Source organism: Gnatocerus cornutus, chromosome 3, assembly GCF_029298725.1.
Source record: "Gnatocerus cornutus isolate USDA-ARS CGAHR chromosome 3, icGnaCorn1.1, whole genome shotgun sequence".
Classification (NCBI taxonomy): domain Eukaryota; kingdom Metazoa; phylum Arthropoda; class Insecta; order Coleoptera; family Tenebrionidae; genus Gnatocerus; species Gnatocerus cornutus.
Genome location: NC_142235.1, coordinates 19,619,566 through 19,632,699, shown reverse-complemented (window position 1 = coordinate 19,632,699; position 13,134 = coordinate 19,619,566). Strand labels below are relative to the sequence as shown.

Genomic DNA, 13,134 nt, shown 5'->3' with positions numbered 1-13,134 from the left:
TCCACAAATTTTTTTTATTTCTATTGACCACCAAATTTGATCAACCATAAGCCTATGCAAAATTGCAAATTTTTATCTTTCAAATTAAAGACGATTTTGGGTCAGACCCTGTATATTTAAAAATTTTCTGTTTAATTTCCCACAAACGATAATGGAAATCACATTAGCCAAGTACCTAAATTAAGTGACTTGTTTAACAGCATTAATTAGAACGTCATTAGTTCATTAGTTAACTTATCATTAATTTAATAACACTGCTAAGTTATGGGCGGTTTCTCGTGAAAATCCTGTATTTTTCCAATTGATTTTTTTGATAAGCTAATTAACATAATCGCCACCCTTGTAACAGGATTACAGTGTTGCCAGCACCATGAACAACAAATATGACATTGTGGACCGCATAAAAATCCCATTATTTCCAAGACAACCCATTTTTCAGCTCCAACTTCAGAGGAATAAAAATAAAACCGAAATAGAAAACAAGCACGGCTTGATTTTCCACGGTCGGAAGTCGCTTTTCTGGCAAATTTCCTGGATAGATTTTAGCAAATTACAATAAAGTTTCGGATGCTGTCTAAACAAACAAATCATTTTTTTCGGCAAACAGCTTACTAATGATGTTTGCGTTTCGATCGATGAATTCTGGAGCTCTGTTCTCCCAAGCGGCATTGTTCTATCCAATAAATTGCAAAAATTTAATGATATCCGCTTATACATTCAGGATAAAAAATGAATCTTTTTAAGTGGTATCAAAAATGACTTCATTATAGACGATTCATACGAAGTTAATGAACGGTTTAATTTCACAGTTCAATTCACAATGGAAGTGATGAACTAAAGAGAATTGTGGAAAAAAACTAGAAGAGTATCTGCTGGTGCTGCTGTAAAATGGCATGCGAGAACACTAATTGCTTATCTTTTTTATCAATAGTGTTTATTCTAGATTCGCGTTTAATGAAAACAATGCAACAATGCAAATAAGTAATATTTATTTAGTGCATTTCATTTGTTGCATTGTTTATTTTTCGATTTAGCTGCTTTAAAAACCTCAATAATTTTCAATTAAACACAAACATCTCGTTGATTTGTGGCAACTAATATTAATTAATTGGAGCCACTTCAAACTATCTCACCCACTAAATTAATGAACCAAATTTTATTACTCGACACAAACGTTAGAGTTATACAGACAATTTAGTCCTAAGGTTAATAATTTATGGAGAAAACTGATTTACGTGATGAATAGGCTGTCTAAACGTGTTTATAGAAGCCCTTTGTTATAATATAGGATCTAATGAAACTATCTTCGCAAACTTTTAATTAATTTAGGATTGCGTTTTTAAACTTCTGGGTTTTCACGTTTGCCAACAACAGAGTAATTTTACCATATTACAATATGGGGAGAAGTTATCCGCGTTATCTGAACACTAGTGCGACAGCTGTTGAAAACTGCAACATTTTTAATATGTCGCGGCGATGAGGCTCTGGTTTTGTTCAACTTCTAGTTAGTCTGTTTTTACAGTTTTAATCCGTTTACTATAAAAATTAGTTTATCGTTAAATGATATTAGTTATAACTTGTTAGGATAATTTAATTTATCTTACTAATTTAGTCCAATAACAAAGTAATTAGCATGTTAATTCTGCCAGACACACTGAGATTTAATTTTAACAATAGTTTATGAAAAGTTCACCAAAGTACATCTGCACAGAAACTTTGTTTTCATTAACACTGCATTCATAGATAATTGGAAGCGACTTTTAATACAAAACAAACTGGACGTCCTCTATTCAATGAATTTCTGCAAAAGTAAATTTATACAATACATGTACAAACACAGAAGGGTTTTTCAACGTGTTGTTTAATCTTGACTAACTAGTATTTGCACAAGCAACATTTGTACACGAAATAACGTGATAATATTAAAAAAATTCAGCTTGTGAGTCTCGGACATGTGTGCTAATTTTCTGTGGCCATCTCGGTCTAAAAATTATAGTTAATTTCAGAGATACATAGTGAAACATAAAATCGTAATTTTTTCTTTCATCGTGTTCTGCTTTCATAACAACCAGAAAAATTCAATTTTCTATTCAGTTGTTTCCAATCGCTCTGCATTTTCTTCAAATTTCTAATTATCGTCACGTGTATAAATAACTGTAGCTTATGCATTTTAGAGGTGAAATCTAAATAGAATCTAATTAATATTTCATCATATTTATAGCCAGCTATATCGATTTGGCGCTGTTTAAAGGTTCGGTTCAAATAGGCGTAAAATATTTATTTTATCTGACTTTATTAACCCTTTAACTGTTTTAAACGTATGAATACAGGGTGATTTTGAAATAGAAGCGGAAAAAAAATCACGGCTTCACGGAAATAAGTAGAAGACGTTTTAGGTGATTTTTAATTATTTTAAGGTAAAGGTAAAAATTCTAAAATCCTGATCTTTTTGGGCGCCACTGATATGCACAAAATAACCTTAACAACAACGCAGAGCATTTTGTTCGTTTATAATGTGCATAGTAACCTTAGTAACCTTAGTAATCATTGGCGTAGCATAAAAATTGGAATCAATTTCTTTTATTTTTTTCTTAAAACTGAGACAGCAATTTAAAGAACGAAACCTGCCAATTTTGTTCATTTACAACAAGCTGTAATGAATTTTGTTTTCCGCCTCTATTTCAAAATCACCCTGTATATACGTTTTGACATTTTTCTCATAAACTACAAAGGATGATAATTTAAGACTTTGGGAACAAAAATAAGCGAATAAGACAAATCGAACGACAATATTCACACATTTGTAACATTTCCGTAGTAGTCAACTTTCTTATTAAAATGAAACACCCAATATATTATTGCACTTTCAGATTCTACATTTTCAAATTCTGTTCAGTTTTGGGAGTTGAAAAATTTTAGTTTCAAAATTTCTAGAACTGTTGCCTCCATAAGCCATTACTATCTGGGAGCGAGTTTTGGGACACTCTGTATAACGTTTACAACAGTAAAAGGGTTAATATTATTCTGTGATTTTGTGAAAACCTAAGTTAAATAATTAAATGAAACTTACATAATATAACTGAAAGATAATTTATCTGTTATAACAAAGTTAGCAAGTTTGGCATACTTTCTAGATATCTTGCACTTTATCTGAAACACGTCTTAAAGGCAAATATCTTCTTTATTAACTCGAAGTATTCGCAACTTGGAGCCTTCACTTCATTCTAAACAAACCTTATTTCAATAATTATTTCAAACTCCTGATTTAATGAATGTAGCGTCAGCAACATCTTTTATTTCAAATTACGAAAATAATTGTTCCTATTCCGTTCCAACTTTTTTAATTAAACCTTTTCATTCCGATAATTGAGTCAAGGTATTAGAAGAAGTTTTGTTTTGAAGAAGTTTGTCTTCATCTTCCGTAATAATTACAACCACATGTTGCTCTTTAAGTTAAGTACTGAATTTTTATGTTAGATTCGATGTGATTGGTACGATTGGTTGATTGAAATCTGTTTCTATATTTTTTTTATTACAATTTTAGTTTACGAGATGGTAGTTTGTAATTAATATAAAATCTCATAGTTGTTGGTAAATTTGCTGCGGTAAAAATGAACTATGCAGACTGCAAATAAGTGACTAAAACAAAAAAAAATTGCATAAATAGATGATTATTTATAAAATTTCGAATTTATGCTTTGGTGGAGCAAAATCTTTTAACTTTACAAAGGTAAACAATTACGCTAGAAAACAATTTTATAATGTATCTCAATTATTCGGAACAAAATTAATTTAATGCAACATACAGCCTTCCTTAAGAGAAAATCGCTTAACAATTTAATTTAGTTCTGTTGTTCGAAAAGTTAGTAATTACGTGCGTCGCAAGAAATATTGCCTTTCCGATAAGAAGACCTTCAGACTGAAATCGCGTCCAAAGACGTCAAAAACAAAATCATAAAACATTAAAATGTATCAATTTTTCACTAATCTCTGCCACAAAATGGCCGCCGTATTGATTCTTCTCAAAAAACCTAACATCTGTTCGTCTTCCCACTTTTCCCTCATCTCTTCACCCTCTTTTTAGATTTAATAATTGGGAACGATAATAAAATTTTCCCCAATCCTGCAAAGTTGGTGGTTCTGATAATTAAAAAGCACGTGGAAAATCCCTAATACGTCCTTGATTGAATCAAACACATTGTATAAATTTCCCGTAATTACTTTCCAATGACTTGGCTCAAATGGAGTAAATCCAGATGGCGTGGAAAATGGTGGAGGCGCCGGGGAAACCCCCGACCGCGCCAACTTCAAACTTTCAATTAGCATCGTCGCAACAACGCATACCAACCTTTGGCACGAGACGAGTTATCCATTGATTTGGCACACCGTTTTGGCACTAAACTCACTACCACCACCAAGTCATAATTTGGTATTTTCGCGCATCTATTTCTATTTACAGTTCTTTTGATCGCGTGTTAGGAGCGCTCATCGCGTAACGCGCGCTTCGCAGATCCGCTGTTACTAAAAGGGTTTTGCGTTTTCATCCCTCTTACGCAATACTGGGAAAAGGGCGCAGGCGCCCGATGGTGGTGACATTGTTTCCGTGGAAAAATGAGGTGGGGGATGCTACGTGTGATGTATGCTGTTGGAAATCGGGGGGTGTTTTCTCCCCGAGGGTACGTTTAAGAAAAGTTGGGCTTCGGCCGGAAAGGGAAATAAAGATGAGTTATGTACACGGTGGATTTTTATTTATGGAAGTTTGGTGTCGGCTGTGATATCGAGGGACGTTTGTTTTTTGGCGTTAAGAGTCAGATGGAAGTAATCGAATAGAATGAAGCGGACTAGCTGGGGGCGGCTAGTAATCGAAAACGTTAAAAACGGGAGAAAATCTGAGGAGCTTTAACGTGGCAGAAATCGAGGAATTTTCGTTTCACACACTTCGTTTAATAAAGATGACATAAAACGGGCTTCGAAATATGAAATCTGTTAAAATGTCACTTGCCAATTTCGTTTTTGGGGATTGTAGTGTTTTGCAAAAAAATGAAAATAAACTTATGAATTAATTTATTACGTAAAAGATTTATTCCAGAATAAAACACCTTATCTACTTAAAAAACGATAATTCTTAATGTTTAAACACGCAACCAAATCTTTTTTTTTATTGCTTGAACACTTTGGAGACCTTCACTGAAGCTTTTGTTTGTCCGTTTTGCAGAAGTATTTGCGAGCTTCTACTGCGATTTTGGCTTTAAATCGTGATTCTCTAGATCTCCTTAGGGAAAAAGAACTAAATTAAAATTGCAGGACGATATAGTGAGGATTACAGAGTGTGTTTAGGTAGTTCCAAACCCTTTTTCCTGAGTACTCCAAAAGCTTTAACTTTTCGTCAAAGGTGAACTTTTTGGGACCCATTTGGGGAACGACGGATGATTTATTGAAAATTCTTATTAAGAGGGGAGGTTACATACAATTAAAATTTTCAAAAAATCGTTTTTTTGGTCTTGAATTAAACGACTCGATGTAAATTTAAAGTTTAAAATTGATGCTTTAGAAATGCATTTGAAACATTAAACGCGCTTTTCTCAAAACTGTGTTTCTTAAGTCGTGAGCAAGATTTCTCAGAAACGACTTAACCAATCAGTCTCAAATTTTAACACAAGCTTCTCAAGTTAATTTTTTAGAAATTAATGGAAGGTTTTATCTCAACAATAAATATTTTCCGTTTTATAAACTATTTAATTTAAGGTTTAAATTTGTGTCAAAAATTGATATTTTTTTTTTTGAGAATCTGCCATTTTGTTAAAAATTATTATTTCGCTTATTTCTTTGATCAATTACAAGATAATACATTATCATAACGAAATGTTTTTGTTTTTTTCATTTATTTCAAATAATCCAGTCCTGTGATATTGTGCTCACCGCAAGAGGCCTTTTTTTAGAAGTGCTTTCAGAGATCTGCTATAGCAGCTTTCAAAATAATTACTTTTACAAATAAAAATGCTAAAACGCTGCTAAAAGTTACCGTAATATGTGTACAAATTTTTACTTTGATAAAGTAAAAGGTCTTCTCAAGAAATTTTTTAGAAAAATCGCTTTTTTAGGTTTTCTGACTGTATGCAAAAATGCTCGACAGATAGTAAAAATGGGCAATTGCTTCCTGTTTAGGAGATTTTTAAGTACGTTTTTATTATTCTACTGCTTTGAATGTACAATTCTACGCCTTTCGAATAATGTATGTATCTCAGTTTTTATGTAAATAACGATAAACTAAAGCCATAAAAAGTATGTCACAAAACTGCATATTTCTTATATTCATACTTTATTTTTGTGTAACCAGAAGCTTCTTTTTTGTTACTAAAATCGTAAAACCATTAGTCAACTATGGAGTACTTAAACCCGATAAATAGAACAGTGAATCCAGAGCACAAAACCAATTTCTTTCTGAGACTACTTTTTACGTAATTTCCAGTTAAACAATAATAGATAAGTATCGTTAATTTATCTGTAGCTACTCAAAACAAATCTTGGTGAAAGGATTTCGAAAAGAATTGACCCAAGATGACACTTACGAGGTACTGCCAGCTTACAAATCCCAGACCCTAGGAGACAAACTAGAGAAAGAATGGAAAAAATTGGTAAAATCAAAAAATCCATCTGTTTTCCGACTTTTATGGAAATGTTATGGCCCAGAATACCTTGTGATTCTCTGCAGCCTTATTATTCCCGTAGTCACAGGGTAAAGTTCACTCATTCAATTCTCACGTCTGTGAAGTTCATTTCAGAATTCTCCAACCTAAAATCCTTAAAAAATTCATTTTTAACTTTACAAAAAAAGAGGGAAGTAAAGACGCTTATTTTGACGGAATCTCTTTAATATTAATTCTGTTTGTACAATCAGTGCATTATCAAAACTTCTTTCTGCGTGTTAACACTCTGGCATTAAAAATACGAGCAGGTTTTACCTCGTTGATCTACAAACAAATTCTGAAAATGCCCTCTGGGGATATTTCTGTTGGGAAAACTGTCACTCTCATCACCAAGGATGTGAACGAATTTCAAAGTGTTTTCATCATATCGTTTCTAGTTCAAGATGTTGTAGTTTGTTGTATAACACTCTTCGTTCTGTACACCGAAATTGGATGGTTGTTCCTCGTGCTGGTGTTCATTATCGTACTAGTGTTGTTACCAGACAGTAAGTTATTAACGCACTTGTTTAGAAACTGACCATTTCTTCAGCCTTTCTGGCGTTTTGGGTAAGATCGTTAAAAGCGAAGACTTTGAAGAAAACCGAAGAGAGATGTCAGCAAACTAAAGAAGTCCTCAGTTCTATTAAGTTGGTAAAACTATATTTGTGGGGCGAAAAACTCCTTACCCGAATCTGCGAACTACGACAGTAGGTGATCAAATTATCTCCATTTTTTTAATTTGACTTTTTAGAAAAGAAGTGCTTCTCATTAAGAGAATCCACATGTGGTTATGGGCGAAGTACATCTTCGCTGACGTAATTTTTTCAGTTTCATGGTACTGCCTTTTGGTCATTTCCATTTACATTGGACTCCAATTAAATTCAGGGACTCTATTTCTGATTATGAGCAATCTGCATGTTCTGTCTAGATCCGTAAGATTAACTCTTTCGGTGGTCCTCCATAAGATAGCGACTTTAATTGCTGTTGTCAACCGATTAGAAGAGTTTCTGAAACGCGTACCTCTTTGCGAAGCGAAGCAAAATTTGAAATCGGTACCAAAAATCTCAGCAAACTTGAAGTTGTTAAACAACCTTGAATTGAACATAACTGAAGGAGTAACTGTTATCACTGGTCCTGTAGGAAGTGGCAAGTCAACTTTATTAAAACTTCTTGCACGGGAACAAGACTTGGAAGAAGGAGATTTGACAGTCATTGGTAGTATTTCTTACGCGTCTCAAGAGCCGTGGTTGTTTCCTTCAACAGTCCGCCAAAACATTTTATTTGGATCCAAGTACGACAAAGAACGGTACTTTGAAGTCTTAAGAGTTTGTGCCTTGATCTACGACTTGGAGTGTTGGCCGGAAGGAGATGCAACTCTTGTAGCCGACAAAGGAGTGAATCTAAGTAAAGGTCAACAAGTTAGGGTTAACTTAGCGCGAGCTGTGTACAAGAACTGTGATATCTTCTTGCTCGATGACTGCTTAGCAAGTCTTGATGTTGTGGTTTCTGGTTTTATTTTCAAAGAGTGTATTTTGAAGTTTTTGAATGGTAAGATAGTCATCTTGACTTCACAACATTTAAGACACGTCGCGAGTGCAAACAACGTGGTTACTTTGGGGGCCAAAACAGAGTTTGTGGGTTCACACAGTGAGGCATTTGAGGCTGCTGATCAGGAAGAACCTGAGAACGACGACGGCGACGTTGACGAAACAACGTGTTTTTTTCTAACTAATCAAAGGAGACTTTACGAAGAATCGAAGAAAATCGGAAAAGTTCCTCTAAGAGTTTATAATAGCTACGTGGCTTCCGGAGGCTACGTTTTATTCTTCGTTGTCTTTTTCCTCGGATTTTCCATTGTGTTCTTAAGTGGTACTGTTTCGAAGCTGCAGAGTAAATGGTAACTTAACTTCGTAATTTTTGACTCCCTTAAGTTTCTCTTGAAGGATCACCGCTGAGCAAATTATCTTCAATAACGTGACTGGTGGGGAATATGAAGATGCTCTTCTGAAAAGACACCAAATGACTTATCTCATCCCAATTGTTGTCCTAGCAGTGATAGTTATGGATGTGTTGCAAATAACCATGTACTGGTCGTTCGCTGCTAGAGCGTCCATCAGCATCCACAAACTCCTCTTTGAAAAAGTTACGAACGCCACAATGCAGTTCTTTGATACTCATCTGATAGGCACAGTTCTGAATCGGTTTTCTGAAGATCTCCTCTACATCGATGAAGTTGTTCCTTACACGGTTTTAGTCTTCATGAGAGTGAGTTTGTAACTTTAGAGGTGACTCAAAGTTGTGCAGGTTTTTGCAGGATTTGTCGGAACGATTGTTGTAATAGTTACAGTCAACCCGTTTTTTGTAATTCCTCCAGTTGTATCAGTAACCATTCTTATATTCGCAAGAATGTTTTATCTAAAATCCGGACGCGCTCTAAAACGACTGGAGTTTTCTTGTAAGTTTTTGAAATGACTCTTTTTGATTTGACTGAAAGTTAATTTCTACTCTATAAAAAAGATTCTCAAAATTTTTTCAATTTTTTTTTTCCTAATACAAAAAAAGTTATGAATTTATGGCTTTTATATTTTAAATAGCTATTACGTTTTCAAAAATTAACTTATTGGGACTTTTTTTTTTAAGTTTTTGTTTTGTAATGTACTTTTCAGAAAAAAAATACAAAAAAAATTAAAATAAAAAATTTAATAAAATTTTTGTCTTTTTTAAAAAAACGTTATTTTCTCGAAGTTCGCCATTTTTTTGTTTAGAAAAAATAAAAATAAAGAATTTTTAAATTAAATTTTTCAGTTAAATTGTATTAAATTAAATTAATTAAAAAAAAAAAATTGAAAAAAGATCAATCCACTCTCCGATATGCGGGAATAATCGCAGAATTAATTGATGTTTTTTTTTGACAAAATAAAATAAAAAATGGCGAACTTTGAGAAAATAACGGTTTTTCTCAAAAAAAGGAAAAATTTCAATGAATTTATCATCTTAAATTTTGGTTTTATTTTTTTCTGAAAAGTACATTTCAAAAGAAAATTTAAAAAAAAGGTCCCAACAAGTCAATTTTTGAAAAAGTTATATAGCTATTTGAAAATATAAAAGCCATTTTTGAAAAAATTCATAACTTTTTTTGGGCTGAGAACAAAAATTTGTGAAAATTCTGAGAACTGTTTTTTATAGGGTAGAAAAAGAAGAAAAACTTTCAGCCAAATCGAAAAGGGTCGCGGTTAAAAATGGTCGATTTAGTATGGAATACTCCATATGTACTAACAGTGGTACTTTCAGCAAGAAGTCCTTTGATTGGCGCTGTCAACGCAACCATGGATGGCCTTACAACTGTTAGAATCTCCAAGCAACAAAGCATTCTTAGGGAAGAATTCGATAGAAATTTAGATGTGCACATTTCGTGTGCGTATACTTATTTAACTACCAGAGAAACCTTCCTTTTCTTAGTCTACTTGTGCGGGATTTGTTTCTTCGTTTTTGTTATTGTTCTTTTTTTGGTGTTAAACAAAGGTAGCTCTGTGGGCGACGTTGGTTTGGTGCTAATTCAGACTATTATGTTCATTATGCATCAGCAATATTTGTTTCGACTGTGGTCAGATGTTGAAAATGACATGGCGACTGTTGAGCGAACGTTGGAATACACCAAACAAGAACAGGAAAGAAAAGACGGTGTCTTGGTTCAAAAGTGGCCCCATAATGGTCAGATCACTTGTCAAAACCTCTGTTTTTCGTACAACACCAACAGGGTCTTAACGGATTTGAATTTTTCTCTAGAATCCAAAGAAAAAGTTGCAGTGATTGGTAGAACAGGCTCTGGAAAAACGTCTCTGGTGTATTCCCTGTTGCGACTATATAATTTCAAAGGAAAGATTACGATAGATGGTGTTGACATCACCACTCTTCCTTTAGATTTCTTCAGATTGAAGATTTCCGTTATTCCTCAAGATCCAACGTTGTTTACTGGCTCTCTTCGATTTAATATTGATCCAACAGGACAAACTTCAGATGACGAAATTTGGACGACTGTTAGAACTGTTGGATTATCAACATTTTTTCAGAATCTCGACGAGAGAATTAGCAATGATTCTAAATTGAGTGTTGGACAAAAACAACTGATTTGTTTATGTAGGGCTTTAATTCGGAGAAACAAACTAGTGGTAATGGACGAATTAACAGCTAATGTTGATAGCAAAATGGAAACGATGATACATGAGATAATTGACGAACACTTTGCTGATAGTACTGTCATAATGATAACACATAAGTTGCGGTTTATTTTGAAGTACGATAAAGTTCTCGTTTTGGAAAAAGGTCAAATTGTTGAATATGGAGATCCGGTATCTTTATTGCAGGACGAAAATGGACTATTGCATAAAATATACAAACATAACACATTAGCCCAGCAGTAGAGTTGATAAGATGCTTTAATGACGTTCTGAATTTAGTACTTCACTATAAAAATGAAGTTTATGTTATAAATAAAAAAATTGAATTTTTGAGTTTCAAATTTTTGTCGTCTAGCGACTACTCAAAACTTTAATCGCTTCTAATTAAGTTATTTGTAGACGTACGGTAAACATAAGCACATGGATTCAACGTGAAATTCTGCGTAAAATGAGCACCAGTAACTTAAGTTTGGTCCACAAGTAACCGAGATATCGATCGAATTATATTTGCAATATTTTTAACATTTTGTTATAAGAATATTAGATCCACCCATTTTCTATAACAAAATGGAGAATGTGATTTAATTGGGATTAAAACACAAAAAAGAATTTTCAACTATTTAAGCCAATGGCTCGTATGAATAAAGTCGAAGTAAATGCTAATGCTTCAAGTATGTAGTATAGACTTGGCGAATCGAAGTATAAACTTAGTTCCGGTAGAATCTGCTACAAGCACATACTTAGACTGAAGCAAGATGCTACACGGACCAAGCATCTACTTCTACACGAAGTAGGTATGTATATACTTTTTTAAATTAGCAATAAAAACGTATTAGAATAAAATATCGTTATTTCACGTTTCACGAGCTTGAGCATTAAATACGAATTAACGGAATATTGGAATGTGTTAGGGGGCTACCTGCATTATCGAAAATAAAGGGTAAAAATGAATAGTGTAAGAGAACAAGTTCGACTTTAACCTCCGTATTATAATCATCAATTCTTGTAATAACTCTAATAATTTTCTATTTACATTTTTTAATATACATCGTTAGTTAAATTTACAGTGTTTTATTCATTAAACAAGAACTTCAAGAAAACTACCTAATTCTCCGGTAAACGTACAATTAGAATCCAACTTTAGATCAATAAATTCACCTTTGGTGAAAATAAACACTCACTTCTTTTTCTCTTATTTTTCTTAACCTTTCTTCGTTTCGCATTTAAAAAGTAAAAAAAGGAACTATATATTCTTTTTTAACAAGAAATACAATCAAATTTGCTTATGCAGGGTGTGTAAAGTAGTATGCAGTATATGTACAGAGTGTTAGGGATTATATGTATATGCAGCTTCTGCCCCATAAATGGAACAAAAAATCCCAATAATATTTTTAACAAAACCGAAAAATATAATTGGAATTTGAATTGAAAAACTTGTTACAGATATCTGGCAGAACCGACAGTGTAAAAAACTAAAGATGATTACTAATTTTGGATTTTTTAAGCTGTCTGTTAATTCAAGACGCAAAGAATGTCCAATGCAATGAACTGTACCAAAACTATATTCAAAACGCTTTTTTGTAAAAACTAAACAGTTGAGAAAAAAAATTACATTTGAAATTTCGATTCCATTTGTTGAAACCAATACATTCTGAACGTCATATATTTTTTTTAGCATATTATAAACACAGAAAATGTTGTAGCATTTGCCTCGAAGTTGCTTGCTTACCAACTTCAGAGAATGCTTCATTTATCGGCCGCAAGTGTAGTAAACACTCCTACTTCATCAAAAAGTAAATACTAAAGCAATGCGTAGTAGATGCTAGACGAAAAGTAAGTTCCGGTAGTACATACTTCATATTCTTCGCGGGTGTAGTATTACTTACACTTTCAGCAAATGCTTGAAGCTTTAGCATTTACTTCGACTTTATTCATACGAGCCAATATGTGTACAAATTTTTACTTTGATAAAGTAAAAGGCTTTCTCAAGAAAAATTTTAGAAAAATCGCTGTAGGCTCTCTTGTTATGTACAGGTGTCCCAGAATTCGCGCCCCAGAGAGAAAGGGGTTATGGAAGCAACAATTTTAAACCAAAAATTTGAAAATAAAAATTTTTTTAGCTCAAAAAATAATCGAGATAAGACGAAAAAACGGTAGCCAATCCTGAAGCTGAACAGTTGAACATTAGACTCTTGTTGCCTAAGAAATTGGGAAGGCCTTTTACTCCACTTATAGAATAAGCTTTCGGGATTGGTTGTTAATTTTTTTTT

At 33.2% G+C, this 13,134-nt stretch overlaps 1 protein-coding gene across 1 annotated transcript; it reads left to right on the top strand.

Annotated features, from left to right (window-relative positions):
* Positions 1 to 6,990: 6,990 nt before the first annotated feature.
* LOC148177862 (ATP-binding cassette sub-family C member 4-like) lies at positions 6,991 to 11,107 on the top strand. Its single transcript, XM_088033414.1, has 6 exons — positions 6,991 to 7,192; positions 7,237 to 7,393; positions 7,438 to 8,583; positions 8,630 to 8,951; positions 8,991 to 9,141; positions 9,978 to 11,107. The coding sequence occupies exons 1-6, from the start codon at positions 6,991 to 6,993 to the stop codon at positions 11,105 to 11,107; spliced, it is 3,108 nt and encodes a 1,035-aa protein (XP_087889540.1).
* The last annotated feature ends 2,027 nt before the right edge of the window (positions 11,108 to 13,134 follow it).